Source organism: Eptesicus fuscus, chromosome 10 (genome assembly GCF_027574615.1).
Source record: "Eptesicus fuscus isolate TK198812 chromosome 10, DD_ASM_mEF_20220401, whole genome shotgun sequence".
NCBI classification, from domain to species: domain Eukaryota; kingdom Metazoa; phylum Chordata; class Mammalia; order Chiroptera; family Vespertilionidae; genus Eptesicus; species Eptesicus fuscus.
Window position 1 is genome coordinate 62,602,372 of NC_072482.1, and position 14,584 is coordinate 62,616,955.

At 39.2% G+C, this 14,584-nt stretch overlaps 1 protein-coding gene, 1 long non-coding RNA gene and 1 pseudogene across 2 annotated transcripts; 1 reads left to right on the forward strand and 2 right to left on the reverse strand.

Annotated features, from left to right (window-relative positions):
- Positions 1 to 1,998: 1,998 nt before the first annotated feature.
- CCN6 (cellular communication network factor 6) lies at positions 1,999 to 14,147 on the forward strand. The gene is made up of 5 exons (XM_028140335.2): positions 1,999 to 2,046; positions 4,401 to 4,695; positions 8,474 to 8,716; positions 12,330 to 12,523; positions 13,743 to 14,147. Exons 1-5 carry the CDS (start codon positions 1,999 to 2,001, stop codon positions 14,022 to 14,024), a joined length of 1,062 nt encoding a protein of 353 aa, XP_027996136.2. The 3' UTR covers positions 14,025 to 14,147.
- Positions 9,544 to 13,975, reverse strand: LOC129150513 (uncharacterized). The gene is made up of 3 exons (XR_008557262.1): positions 13,901 to 13,975; positions 10,444 to 10,590; positions 9,544 to 9,598 (listed from the first exon to the last, which is right to left on the reverse strand). It is a non-coding gene; the product is annotated as an uncharacterized LOC129150513 (long non-coding RNA).
- On the reverse strand, positions 11,594 to 12,099 carry LOC103302518 (ATP synthase subunit d, mitochondrial-like; annotated as a pseudogene).
- Positions 14,148 to 14,584: the final 437 nt, after the last annotated feature.

Genomic DNA, 14,584 nt, shown 5'->3' on the forward strand with positions numbered 1-14,584 from the left:
AAAGATGGTGAGTAGGACCCCTTCCTCGGCCCATGGCAGAGATACTGCCGAGAGAGGGGAGCTGTTTCCGGAGCAAAGGCTGCTGCTGCCAGAAATCCACAGAGCGCAATTGGGGGGAGCATGAATCTCCTCAGTTCAAACAGTGCACAGACGTGTGCAGCATCACATTCGGAACAGCGGGAGCTGGGCAGGAGGGATGTAGTTGATGAACACACTAGTCTTGGGCTGAGGCTCTTCTGCTTTTGATGGACCAGCCAGGAAATGAGAAATGATCCATCCCCATGGACAGTGTGGTGCCTGAATCCCAGAGGCTAGGAACCTAAAGACCAATTGGTGTTAAACTAGAAAGAAATTGATCGGTTTGGACCAAAACAGACACATTTTGCTTCACGAGGCCATTCTTGGGCTTTGCCCTGTTTATTGGAGAGGCAGAATAAGGAGTTGGCACCATAAAACCACACTGCGTATTCCTTGTTGTTTGGTATGCATAATTATGGTTTAATTAACTACTTAGTAAGATGCCTAGAGTTTGTGTGCATGTTTTGTGGCGTCCTTGGCTCTCCAAGGTCCCCAGATTCCCTGTGGTTGGCAGAGAGCCCAGTTTTCCCCTACCAGTGGTCGGCAAACTCATTAGTCAACAGAACCAAATATCAACAGTACAACAATTGAAATTTCTTTTGAGAGACAAATTTTTTAAACTTAAACTTCTTCTAACGCCACTTCTTCAAAATAGACTCGCCCAGGCCATGGTATTTTGTGGAAGAGCCACACTCAAGGGGCCAAAGAGCCCCATGTGGCTCACGAGCCGCAGTTTGCCGACCACGGCCCTAGACCCTCAGCACAGGCCCTCGTGAGGTTTACTCACTGTCTCTGTACAGCTGTGGCTGCCTTGGGCAGAAACAAAGGTGAGCAGTGAGTCCAGGAGAGGTCAGGTAACGGGAAAAGATAGGCTAGGTAAAGGCCAAAGGGAATAGAAATAGACCCCGGGAGGGGGAGGAAAGGTGGACTAAAATACTCCATCCACAAGCAGACAAGGCCTCATCACAGATGCACACCAAGATACCGGAACAACGACCAAGGTCACCTAAATGGGATAAACAAAGGTCACCCAAGGCCAGACACAGGAGGAGATGGGGTGGCCACACATCCCAAGGAGGTGCGAATAGAAGGAGAAGGGGTACAAATCTGTAATAAGTTGTTTTTTTTAATCCTAATTTGTTGAAATAATGATTGCCACGAGCATAGTTGTTTTATCTTAGCCCCCAAAGAGTGGGGTTAACTTTACTCTCTGTCGTGGGACTGTGGCCACAGACCAGGGCTTCTCTGGGGCCAGGGACTGTAGGTGCCCCCATCCCCCATGGAGTTCCTGTTCCAGCTACATTTTTCCCAATCATACTCCACCTGCTGTGAGAAATGTGCTGTGATAGAGGTACTTCAGGGCACTGTGGGGGCAACAGAGGCAGAGGGGTGGGGGATCAGAAGCTGGAGGAGCCAGGGAAGGCCTGGGGAGACCTGTTGCTGATGTGAGGGGAGAACCCTGAGCAGGCTGCGGGTGGAGTGCTCCCGTGCTTCAGGGCGGTGGAAAATAAGGCAGCACGGGGAGGGCCTGGGGCAGGGCGAACCCAGACCCCAGAGGCCGAGGGTGAGGAAGATGGGTACATCTAACCTCACTGTTTGGCTACAGGCTGACTCTGCTCTTTAGGGAAAGGTAGAACCTTTACTCAAAGAAAAGTCACCTCTTGGCACCGGGAGGAAAGTGCTCTCACCCTCATGACACCCCCGCCACGATGCTGCAGAGGTAAATATGAGAAGAGTCGCGTGAAAGGAAACGGCATTAAAACAGATCCCTGAAAGCGAAAGCAGAGCCTGGGAGCATGAGCTCCAAGTCTGTGGCCTGGGAGGTGGAGGCGAGCGAGTTCTGCAGAGGAGACAGGGGGAGCTTTGTGCACCGGCCCCGGGGCGCCCGGCCTCCTATCTCTGGCTGTGCGTCCTGGGAACATGCAGGGACTCCTCCTGGCCACCTTTCTCCTGGCAGCCCTGTCACAGGTAAGTTCTCTCTCCTCCCTCCTTCCCTTCAGGAGACTGCAGCAGTTTTTATTTTTTCCGTTTAAAAATCTGGAAAGAAGAAGATGGGGGAGGAAGAGAGGGTGAATTCCTTGTGGAACTACCTCTTGAGAAATAGGGAGCCATTTTCCTCTCCAAATAAAGCGCTGTTTCAGTTTATTAGCTCCAGCAATGAAGGGGAAAGCATTTTTCCCTTTCAGGTAATGGCATTTAATCCAACTTTCGATATGTTTGAACAGCTTCACAACTTCAGTAACGTATATATTTTTACTGGAGCACAGCACACAGCGTGCCTTGGGGAAGCCGCAGCCCTACCTGGCGGGGGAATGAAGGGCGCTTCTTCATGTGGGCTCCAGGCTGGGGCTCAGCTTTCCACAGTCGTGTGCAACATGAGCAAAGAACCACTGGAAAATATGATTTTGACCACTTCGGTGAAGCCTGTTCTGGTTTGAAAGGAGCACTTTGGAAGAAACATTTACATTTTGAAAACATTCTATGACTTTGTCTTTTCCCAACCCATGTGTTTCTCACTTGTCATGAAAGGGAATCAGTCCATGGAGACTTTGGAATTTTTCAAGCAACAGACCAAAGGGAAGTTTAATTTAATATGACCGATTCATTGCCTTGGCATTTTTAAATAAGAATATTAAAACAGGGTGAATTACTTGTGGATTTATTTACATGGTGAATGTTTTTGCTTGCACAGAAGACAGGGCTTTGGAAATCTGGGGATTTAGCAAAATAGCTTAGATTTGACCATCTTAGATTCTACATATAAGTGAGATTATACAGTATTTGTCTTTCTGTGTGTACCTTATTTCACTTAGATGATGTCCTTCAGGTCCATCCATGATGTTGCAAATGGCAGGATTTCCTTCTCTTTTAAGGCTGAGTTATATTGCATTTTATGTATATAGCACATCTTCTGTATCTACTCATGCATGAATGGACATTTAGGTTGTTTCCATATATTGGCTATTGTGAATAATGCTACAATGAACATGGGAGTACAGAGTACAGCTATCTCTTTGAGATCCTGATTTCAATATTTTTGGATAAATACCCAGAGTGAAATTGCTAGATCACACGGTAGTCCGATTTTTAATTGTTTGAGAATTCTCCATATTGTTTTCCATAATGGCTGTACCAATTTACATTTCCACCAACAGTGTACCAGGGTTTTCTTTTTTCCACATACTTACCAACACATATCTTATCTTATTTATTTATTTACTTACTTACTTTAGTAGTAGTCATCCTAACAGGTGTGAGGTGATATCTTGGTGTGATTTTGATTTGCACTTCTCTGATGATTAGCGATGTTGAGCACATTTTCATGTATTGATGGCCATTTGTATGTCTTCTTTGTAGAAATGTCTATTCAGGTCCTTTGCCCATTTTTTAATTGGTTTATTATTTTTGCCATTGAGTTGTATGAGTTCTTGATATATTTTGGATATTAACCCCTTATTAGATATATAGTTTGCAAATATTTTTTCCATTATGTAGATTGACCTTTCTTTCATTTGTTTATTATTTCCTTTGCTGTATAGAGCTTTTTAGTTTTATGTAATCCCACTTATTTATTTTTGCCTTTTCTTAAAAAAAAATAAAAGAACAATTCTTCCGGGTGGAGAAGATAGAGGACAAAAGGAGAAGCAAGCAGAACCTTTACAAGACTATTATAATCATCTAAGTGAAAAATAATGATGGCTTGGATCACTATGGTAGCAATAGGGTTATTAAGAAATAGAGTGGATATATTTTGAAGATATAACCCACATGTTATACAAATGGGATTGGAAGTAAAATGTGAGAGAAAAGTCAAGAATGACCTGACTCCAAGGTATTTTGGAAAAATGAAATTGGCATTTGCTCCAACAGGGATGTGTAGGTAGAGTAGATTGGAAGGGCAAATTGGGAGCTAGTTTTGGTCATGATAAATTTACTATACCTACCAAATATCCAAGTGGAGATCTGTTTAGTAGGTAGTTTGAGTCTGAGTTCAGAAGAGAAGTCTGGGTGGGAGGTATGAGATATAGCGAGAGAAGATCGGTCTTAACCACAGGGGGTGGCAACGTTTAGAAATGAAGAGGATGAGAAGAAACCAGCAAAGGAGACTGAGAAGAAGCCATCAGTGAGAAAGGAGGAGCAAGGAAGTGATGTGTTCGAAGCTGAGTGAAGTTTAAGCTGAGAGTGACTGTGTCAAATACTGATAGATATTATTATAACTCAGCACACTGTATTCTCTCAATTTGGGGGAAATCTATTTCTATTAAACCTCTGACATTAATTTGAGCAATCATTTCTAACATCACCTTTATTATCAAATGAAGTTCTGCTGCAGGGCACAGGGCCCCGGGCCATTAGATGTGACTCGTGAAGGAAGGCCTGGCGAAGCATCAGAAGTGCAGCATCGTAAACAGGTCTGTCACTGGCCCTGTAGATGTCCTCAGAAGCCCCGTTGCCCTCCTGGAGTGAGCTTGGTGAGGGATGGCTGTGGATGCTGTAAAATCTGTGCCAAGCAACCAGGGGACGTCTGCAATGAAGCTGACCTCTGCGATCCACACAAAGGACTGTACTGTGACTACTCAGCAGACAGGCCTAGGTACGAGACTGGAGTGTGTGCATGTAAGTGTCTTCTGGATCTGCTGGGAGAGGTTGAGTCTAGACAGGATATTTTTCCTGCAGCTGTTAATTTGGAATAATCAGCTTAGTTTGGCTAACTATAAGGCGGCTTTAATTTTCACACACTAAGGGGACTGGCTTTGTCATATTAGACACCATGTGAAATTAACAGATGTTTACACACGTTCAGAAACTTGTTATTTTAATTGCATTTAAAGTGATCTCACAGTTCTTCTCAAAATAATTGCTTTTAATGATTAAAATATAAGAAATTGAGTCTGATTTCTTAAAGTGCCACAAAAGAACAGCTTTTGTTAATATTGTCAAAAGCAATCTGAATTCAGCCTTTTCTATAACTGGAAAGTAATCTTGCTTAAAATGTAAGGATGTATACCTTAGTATTCAGACATACTGCTTTAATCTCAGCCTTCCCAACTAACCATCAAGTTACTGTACTTTTTACTGGAGAGAGAGAGAGAGAGACTTTCAACCCAAATCACAACCTGACCCTCAGCTTTCTGGGTCTTAGCTCTGGAGTCTGATTGAGACCATCTAAACCTACAACATCTTGACAATAATTCAGGATGCTGACTTACTAGGATTAAGGAATCAGATTTCTAAGGGAAGAGAAATACCTATGTTATCTGGGCAGTTTAGTCACTCTGTAGAAAAGCCCAAGTGGGAAGCAAATTACTCCTAGAAGTTTGGTCATGAGCCTGTAATAAGAGCACATCTTTAGAGTTGGGATGAATGTGTAGACCCATGCAGGTCTGGTAGCCTGATTCCCCCTGTCGGCACTACTGTATTATATTGGTTAAGATGTAGGCTCTGGGTTCAAATTCTAGGCTCTATCTGCTGGGTGACCTTGATCATGTTGTTTAACCTCTCTGTGCTTCAGTTACATCATATGTACCTCCTATCTCATAGACTTGCTAGGAAGATCCAATGAAAATAATGCATATAAAACCCCAAATACCTGGCCCAATATCTGGTATGCAGTAGACCCTAAAAAATATTAGTTATTATTCATGGAAACTTGACAGAGAAACCATGACCTATGAGACTCTGGCATTCAGGACACCCCTTTCTTCCAAACAGTGCTGGGCAACAAACAGTGACCAGTAACTGGGGACACAACAGAGGGTTATAAAAGATACAAGCCCTTCCTTCACAGAGTCAAAGTATATTGTGTCAGGCAGATCTTTCCACAAATAATTTCAGATACTGTGGTGATATTTTAACACAGCTTAGACACAAGGTGGATGGCGGTGTGATCTATAACTGGGCTCACAAACTATGGCTCCGTGGCCAAATCATGGCCCTCACCTGATTTTATACAGAATGTTTTGTTGGAACTCAGCCACACCTACTCAGTTACATAGAGCCTACGGCTGCTTTCCAATGGCAGGATCCAGTCGTGGTGACAGAGGCTGCATGGTCTGTAAAGACTAAGATAGTGCTCAAAACAGGAAACAATCTGCCTGCACATATCAACACCTGACACAGCAATTTCCTTTCTGAATGCATGTATTTGTATGAAACTGGGAGCCATTTCTGAACCTAGTGTACTAGCTAGAAAATTATGCTCTTGAATAACATTTTCACAGTTTGCTAGCATTGAATGAGAGCAAATATGAGTAGTGAAGAAATCAGCTTCAACTGGATCCATTTTTTCACCCTCAACGTTTATGACTAATCAAGAAAAATGTTTCTGGTACAATCTATCTTGAATTTCATCGCAAAGGATAAATAGCCACAGGATTTCTGCAGGTTTTTAAAAAAATTAAATATATGCCAATATTATGAATTGAACTTGATTGTATATTAGCATAAATAATTCAGAACCTTTAAAAAAAAAAAAAAGACTAAGATAGTTACGATTTGGCCCTTTACAGAAAATTTGCTGGTCGATGATATGGATAAATATTTTTTAAACTTTTTGGTCCAAGGGCCCCTTGATTCTTAGAAATTAATGAGGACCCAAAGAGCTTTTGTTTGAATTATCTCTATTGGCATTTAATAGATTAGAAATTTAAAAATATTTGCTAATTTGTTTTAAAATAACAAAAATATAAATTCATAGGAATAATATATAAGCTATGAAAATTTTATTTTCTAAAACAGAAAAATAGAGTGAGAAGAATGGGATTGTTTTACATTTTTGCAAATCTAGTGTATAGCTTAACAGAAGATAGCTAGATTCTCCCATCTGTTTCTACTTTCAATCTACTGCTATGTGATGTTTTGGTTGAAATATATGAAGGGAATCCAGCTTCACACAGATGTATTATTGGAAAGGAAAGGAATATTTTAACAGACTTTTCAGATAACTGTGACTATTCTTTTTTGATATTATATTAACACTTGAGAAGTGGTAGTTTCTTAAAAATTAGCTGCATCATGGAGTCTAAAACCATATCATTGAATCACATCAATGTCAAACTCTGTGACATTAAAATACATTGGTCCATCCAAAACCTACTTGGAATGGGTCTTTTGCTGATGCATAATTTGTACTGTGCATTGGTTATTTGGAAAATAGTTTGGAACAATGGGTTATGTAGAAGTTCCAAATGACACACGTAATTATATAATATTTTTTAAAATCACATTAATTAATCCTAATTCTGTCAGAAAAGTCTATATATTGAGTAGCTATAAGGTTCTTAGAGGTGGATACGAGTTTTCCAAAATTCTAATTTTTTGCTTGAAAGCTTGTATTCTGTCATTGGCAATAAGTACTGTCAGTTGTTTTGCTTGAAGTTACAGTCTCACTTGGTTGATTTTTAAGAAAATGTCAGCCAAATACCCAGTCTGAATAAGCATGGCTTACCTGTCAGTCATTCAGGTGAAATTCCCACGAAAAAACATGGGTAGTTTGGCCCACAACTCAAACAGCAGCACAGGTACTTTCCCTAAGATAACTTTTGTACTTTGGTGCAATACCTACAGAGATGTTCTGTGTATACTTCCCATTCTGTCACAAGGAATACTAAAAATATTTGATGGTTAAGATTTAATAAAATGTTTACTTTTTACTGTGTCATTAAGGACATTCTTAAGTAAAACTAGCTTTTCTGTTAAAGTACATTTATATACAAGTGCACAGCAAGGAAAATACAGTGATTAACCTGAACAGTTTGATTCATGCTAAGATGCCAACAGCAGTTTTAGCCACCCACCATTGCTTTTGCACCATCAGTGCAAATACCAACACAGTGAAAACAGTTTCTGACCTGCAGATTCCCTGCCAAGGAGTCAGTGGCCACACTCCGAAAACTGCTGACCCAGGTCAGGAATCCTGCTCAGAGGAAGTGAAAGTTTCCTCTAGTTCTCTTAAGACGAACATCAGTTACCATGCAGTACTGTAGTTAAACAGATGATAACTTTTTTCAGCCATTCACATCTTAACTTACTAAGAATATATCCTAGCCTATGGTTGGCCATCTCGGGGAACCTCAGTCTCACCAGCCCCCAGCCCATCTCTCAAATTTACAATCTTTATCTCACTGCTGTACTCAGAGTGATTTTTTTATTTACCATACCCTAGACCAGGGCCTGTGCCTGGGTCTGAGTTCCGGAAGTGACCATTGAGGTTGCTAGCCTACTATGTCTCATTTTCACCTTCTCCAGATGTTCTGTGCAGGAGGTTCCAGATGGGGCCTAAGAAATTGAGAATGGCACTTTGTTAAGGAGAAAACGTTCCCTCTGTGGCATAGAAGGGGAGGGCTAGGCTATCAGTGATGGCTTCTTTGGCGAATCTGCTTTTTTCTCTTTTCAGACCTTGTGGCTGTGGGATGCGAGTTCAACAGGGTACATTATCATAATGGCCAAGTGTTTCAGCCCAACCCCCTGTTTAGCTGCCTCTGTGTGAGTGGGGCCATTGGATGCACCCCTTTGTTCATACCAAAGCTGGCTAACAGTCACTGCTCTGGGGCTAAAGGTGGAAAGAAGTCTGATCAACCAAACTGTGGCCTGGGACCATTACAACAGCAGCTCTCCACAACCTACAAAACAATGCCAGGTGCTCATAAGTAGAACTGGTTTTCATGTCGGACTCCTTGTGGTTTACTTCATGTTCCTCTTATGCACCATAGGTGCTTCATAGGCACTTCCTGACTGGTGGTCAGTGTGAGATTTAGTTTGAGTGCCATCTTAGTCTGTTTCAGGAAGGTGTAATCTAAGTATCTAAAAAGGAAACTTGGTAATGTTTTTCATTTTTTTCCCCAGTAAAATATTTGTTTTTAAAAACCCTACTAGGTCAGGAGAACTCTTCCTCTGCTTATTTCCACTCAACCTCTTCTCAGGAGGATTGACCAAATGTAGTTCATATGTACCCCGGAAAAACTTTTATCTGAATTGTTAGACCATGGGCAAGAAGTGTGAACCATCCAGAATAAAAAATTTTCAAAGGTGACTTTTCTATATGATAAAAGCAGAAATGGAAGGCTGCTGCTTAAAAATATTTGAGGACATGCTTTGAATTTATAAATATTATTTCTAGAAATAGAAAACTGCTGACATAAACTTATCCTAGGCATTCTTAAGTAGGCTGCCCAGGTACGTATGTAGTCAGGAACATGTAATGAGATTCTTTGTTTCTCATCTTGAACACCTGGCCATTTAGTCAGTATGCTCATAAACTTTGTATTCTGGTCTGCTCTGAGTTAGCATCTTATGTCAATGCCAGGGTGTTTTGGGGACAGGAGTTTAAAGAACGCCAGCATATGAAACACAGATAAGGAGGGCCTTACTGTAAAAAGTGCAAAGCTGATGCCTTATTATTCACATCTGTGTTTTCATCCAGAAATCAATGCCTTTTTCTTGAAATGTAGAGCTTAGGGAATGAAAGGAGCCAAGGAATTGCAGAATACTTATGCTGAAAACTCCCAAGTTCACTTGTATCCTGTGAAATGAGTTTTAGAAATTGAAAAGCCATATGAAAAGACCATCCTCAGGGATTCCAATTATGCCCATTAAACTTGGAAAAAAATTTAACAGGTTCTAGTGAATTTGCATTTACCATGCATAGTTATTCAGCTAACAGCATGCCACTACTAATGCTCTAAAAATGTAAGCCAAATTATTATTTTTTTCAGGATGTACAAGAACAGTTGGTTTTCTGCATTGAATCTGAGTGAATCAATATGAGTCCTTAGAATCTCTTTGGTGAGAGAGAACCTTAGAGAAGAAGTTTGCCACAAGTGGAGACCTTTGGATATAGTTCAAGTTGGTCTCATTTGTACGTGAGAGCAGTTTCAGTGGCTTCACTTGGTACCCGGTTGGATGTGTCAGATGGTCATTCTTAGTGATTGGTGCTTTGATGTAATAGCAAAACCAAACCAAACCCTGAGAAAATCTCTCTGGTAATTGAGTGTTGGACCTAGATATGTTTCAAAGGAAGTACATATTCAATCTAATATCTCTCCTTTGCTTAACTGTGAAACTATACTTATGGGCCCAAACAAGAGTTTGGCTTTTGAAATTAAGCACAGTGACAAATGCTCACTTTAAGATATATTTGTGATAATAATTTATATACATAGTTAATTCCAAATGGTTAGAATCTAGCTTTTGCTTGGTCAGTACGAAGCATGCAATGACATAATGCTTTTCTTACTGCTCTCCAACTCTAAACTTTGACTTTAAAAATCTCTTCTTGCCTTTTAATGAATGTCAAGCAAATTCCTGAACTGCAGCTCTTGGCTTAACTTTAAGTGGGGTTATTAGAAATACAACAATCTAACCCACCTTTATTTATTGCAGATGCGTGCCAGGCTTTTAATCTGCTTCCTGCACTGAGGTCTTTAAACTGTTGTCTACCTTCCAGGTATCTTCATGTTTCTGCTTCTTCTCCCTCAGTTCTATGTGCAATTGCAAGATCCTATTGTAATAACACTGAAAACAATATCAAAGTATCATTTCATTAAAAGATAGCACATACTTCAGTGACTGATATTCCCTATCAAGAAGGCATTTTTGGGGGTCTTTTTCAAGTTTTAAATTGACATTTTGAAGTAATGTAGCCAGTGTTCAACTGCAAACTCACATCACAACCTTATTCCCAAAACATCCTTTTTAGGATGCATATTAACCTTCAGGAAATGCTTTGAGACAATAAACCAACCTGTAGTTTGCTTAAAATTAACCAAGGGCCAGATTCATTCATGAACAGAACAAGAAGCTCCCAGTGGATTTACAAGGAGATGGAAGAATATTATGCCCTCTTTATATTTTCTTTATAGTCTCATTATTTACCCTCTTCCCCTCCTTTTGTTTCTCCTAAGGAGCAGGCAGTGGAGGGGGCTCCATCTGTCTACCCACACACCCACCCATCCATCCACTCATTCATTCTCCATGTCTTCTATACATGATTTGAAATGGCTAACCAATGGAGAGAATACTATGGGCCTGGTACCACAGGGAATGAATGAATAAATAGCTTACACCTAGCATATGAGTATTTAGATTATTTCAGTATAATGTATTTTCTAAAAGACTAGATTAAAATGGAGGGGGAAAATTCACTGGTTTTACTGATAGTTTAAGTCTCAAATATAACTTTTGTGTTTTAGATTTTAACATATGAAATTTAACATTAAAACCACATCATTCTAATTGCTATCTTAAATTCCCTAATCCTACTAATGTCTATTGGAAATATCAAGCATGAGGCAAGAACCAGGGAAAAGGCAAGGTATCTATCAGAACATAAGCTTTAGTACTCAGAGGATGGGCAAGAAGAAAGAAGCAAATGGGTATATCTATTGTGTTTTTCAAAGATAAAGAATTTTATTCCTCCCAAGAAATAGGACTGTAAGACTATTTTATTTTTTATATGATTATTTTTAATGTCCAGAGTTTATAATACAAGGACCAGAGCTTCCTCTCAGACTCAAATTTATAAATTCTCAGTTGGCTTGTGAAGCTATGAGGGATACTTCTTTTTGTCTAATTTGGTTGCTGGGAAGACTTCATTCAAATCCTCAATGGTCAGCTGGTCAATGGAATTATGTTCTTCATCTTTTCCAGCTCTTTCTAGAATTGCTCAATCCTGGTCTTTGAGAGACACAAACTTAGCACAACTTTTCACATCTTATTTTTCTTCAGCATCCACCAGGGCACCCTACTTATCCTCTGGCACAGGAACCTTCAGGGCATTAAACTTCTCAACTTAGTCATCTACTAAGCCGGCCTTTGCTACGGCCTTGTAGTAAGCCCAGTTGATTGCAGGTAGTTTCTCAGGGAGAGTAGCCAACCTGGAGGTGAGGGTCTCATTCCAGGATTTCAGGGTGTAAGCAATGGTTTTTTGGTTTCAGGGTCTGATTTCCCCAATAGCTACCCAGTCAATGGTTTTTAGAGCAAGTTTTCGCCCAGCCATCTTGAAATCCTTCACCAACCCCAGCGGCCCACAGTCCACAGAGCAAGTAATGGAAGTGTGGACTGTAAGACTTGATTCAAAAGTAATTTGGGGAGTAAGGAATGATGATTAGACCCTAAGCTTATTTTATTGAGTTATTTTATATAAAAATAAAGGTTCAGATCTATTAACTATTACTAGCTTAAAATGATTAAAAATTATATGTCTACATGAGTACATATACATGTATACACATGTACTTTCTCCTTTATTTTAGCTTATAGGAATCTCCCACTTATTTGGAAAAGAAAATGTCTTATTCAAGCTACAAAGTGGACCCCTTGCTCCAGAACATGTGGGATGGGAATTTCTAACAGGGTAACCAATGAAAATAACAAGTGCCAACTGAGAACAGAGAGAAGACTGTGCTATATTCAGCCTTGTGACAGTAATGTATTGAAGACAGTAAAGGTAAAGTTTAATTAGACTTAACTTCATTATAATTTAATATTAAAAGATTCCTGAAAAGTGTGTGCATGTATGTGTGTTTTGAAGGGATGGTGTTTGGTTCTCATAAAATCACTTTAGTGTGACTATTAAAAGTCAAACTGTCTCAGTGGAAAGCAGATGTCACTCTAATTGCACTTTGTGTGTGGGGGGGATTTTATATTAAGCAAAGGTAATATTAATCTGTTAGAAACTCTTACAGCTTATAGTGTGGATCATGGTCAGCCTGAATTGCTGCGGTACCCCACCACATATGTGGTTTTTTAAGAGTAGACTATTTTTAGATTCTAACTTCTTTTTTTTTAATATTAATTTTATGTAGTGAAATCAAAGCAATGGATAGAAGATTTTGGTTGTTAATTATGAAAACAGGTATTATAGACATCAGAGAAGTTCTGATCTTAGTTATATATTATCAGCATGGAGGGGGAACCATACCATTTCCATAATGCTCTGTGTTTAGATAGTAAACTTGCCAAATGATGATAAAATACTCTTGTTTGGTATAACTAGAGTTGGACCTACTTCTAGAATTATATAAGATGACCATCATTTTTAGAAATGCTACAACACCCTTCTCATCCCCAAGTTATTCCCTATTAGAAATTAACAACTTGGCCAGGGCCCTGTTCAGGGCACCTGCAGGAGGCAACCAAACAATGTTTCTCTCACATCGATATTCCTCTCTGTCTTCCCCTCCCTCTTCCACTCTCATAAAAATCAATCAAAAAATATCCTCCAGTGAGGATTAAAAAAAAAAAAGCTAACTCAATTTTAAAGAGATTAAGGTATTTATTCACCTATTCATCCACTCAAAACTGTCTGAGCTGTGTAAGGCAATTTGTAGGTAAATAAACATTTAATAAGACATGGCTCTTGATAGTAAACAGAATAGAGAAATTTTCATTAATTCTGGAACTAAGTGAAAAAGATAGCAAAAATATTGGGAAATGGGTCCTATAACATGATGGAGCAAGAACAGGTAGACAGACAGACTTCTGTTGAGAGAGGTTTTAAATGTAGAAAAGAGAGTGCTGAAAGTTACTAAATAGCAACTATTAATGTCCTGGAAATAATTTGTTTCTGTGTGTTTATGTTATAAAATGTTCTATGTAGAATCACTTCTCTAAACTATTATAATCAAATTTTAAAAATGACTTCTTGATGTTATGTATATTTTTAGATCCCCAAAGGAAAAACGTGCCAACCCACTTTCCAACTCTCCAAAGCTGAAAAATTCGTCCTCTCTGGATGTTCAAGCACCCAGAGTTATAAACCCACTTTCTGTGGAATATGCATGGATAAGAGATGCTGTGTTCCTAATAAGTCTAAGATGATTACCATTCAATTTGATTGCCCAAATGAAGGGTCATTTAAATGGAAGATGCTGTGGATCACATCTTGTGTATGTCAGAGAAACTGCAGAGATTCGGGAGATGTATTTTCTGAGCTCAAGATTCTCTAAAGCCAAGCACATGGGGGAAAACTCAAGGTTAGTCAATCATCAAACATCAAAACGTTAGAATGGTTTTAAAAAGGTGGCAAAACGACCTTATTGGTTTAAAATAGTAAGAATGCCTATTCTCAAAAAAAAAAAAAAAAAAAAAAAAAAGAACGCCTATTCTCAGATGACTGTATTTAAGGCATTAGGAGCTTTTAAAAAGGTTCTGCTACAAAGATATGTAGAATTTTAAAGTCTTAAAATTGAACTTACTTTAAAATGTATCTCATAATTATATAATACACAGATACTTTGTTCCACCTACATTTTCCATATATAATGGAAAAACTACACAATTTAAAAGAAAATATTTCATTTTATAAAATAATCTGGAATACTTCGTTGAAGATGTGTAAAACACATATTAAAAATTTAAAACTTTATCTGCACTTCAACAATGTAGCCTAGGTTCCACTCAGATGGTAAGCAAGGTGAGCAAGATTCTAGATTTTCTTAAATAGGAGTAAAGTTAAACTGTAAACAAATTTATAATTTCCACTGCACTATCTTGAATATCAATTTAT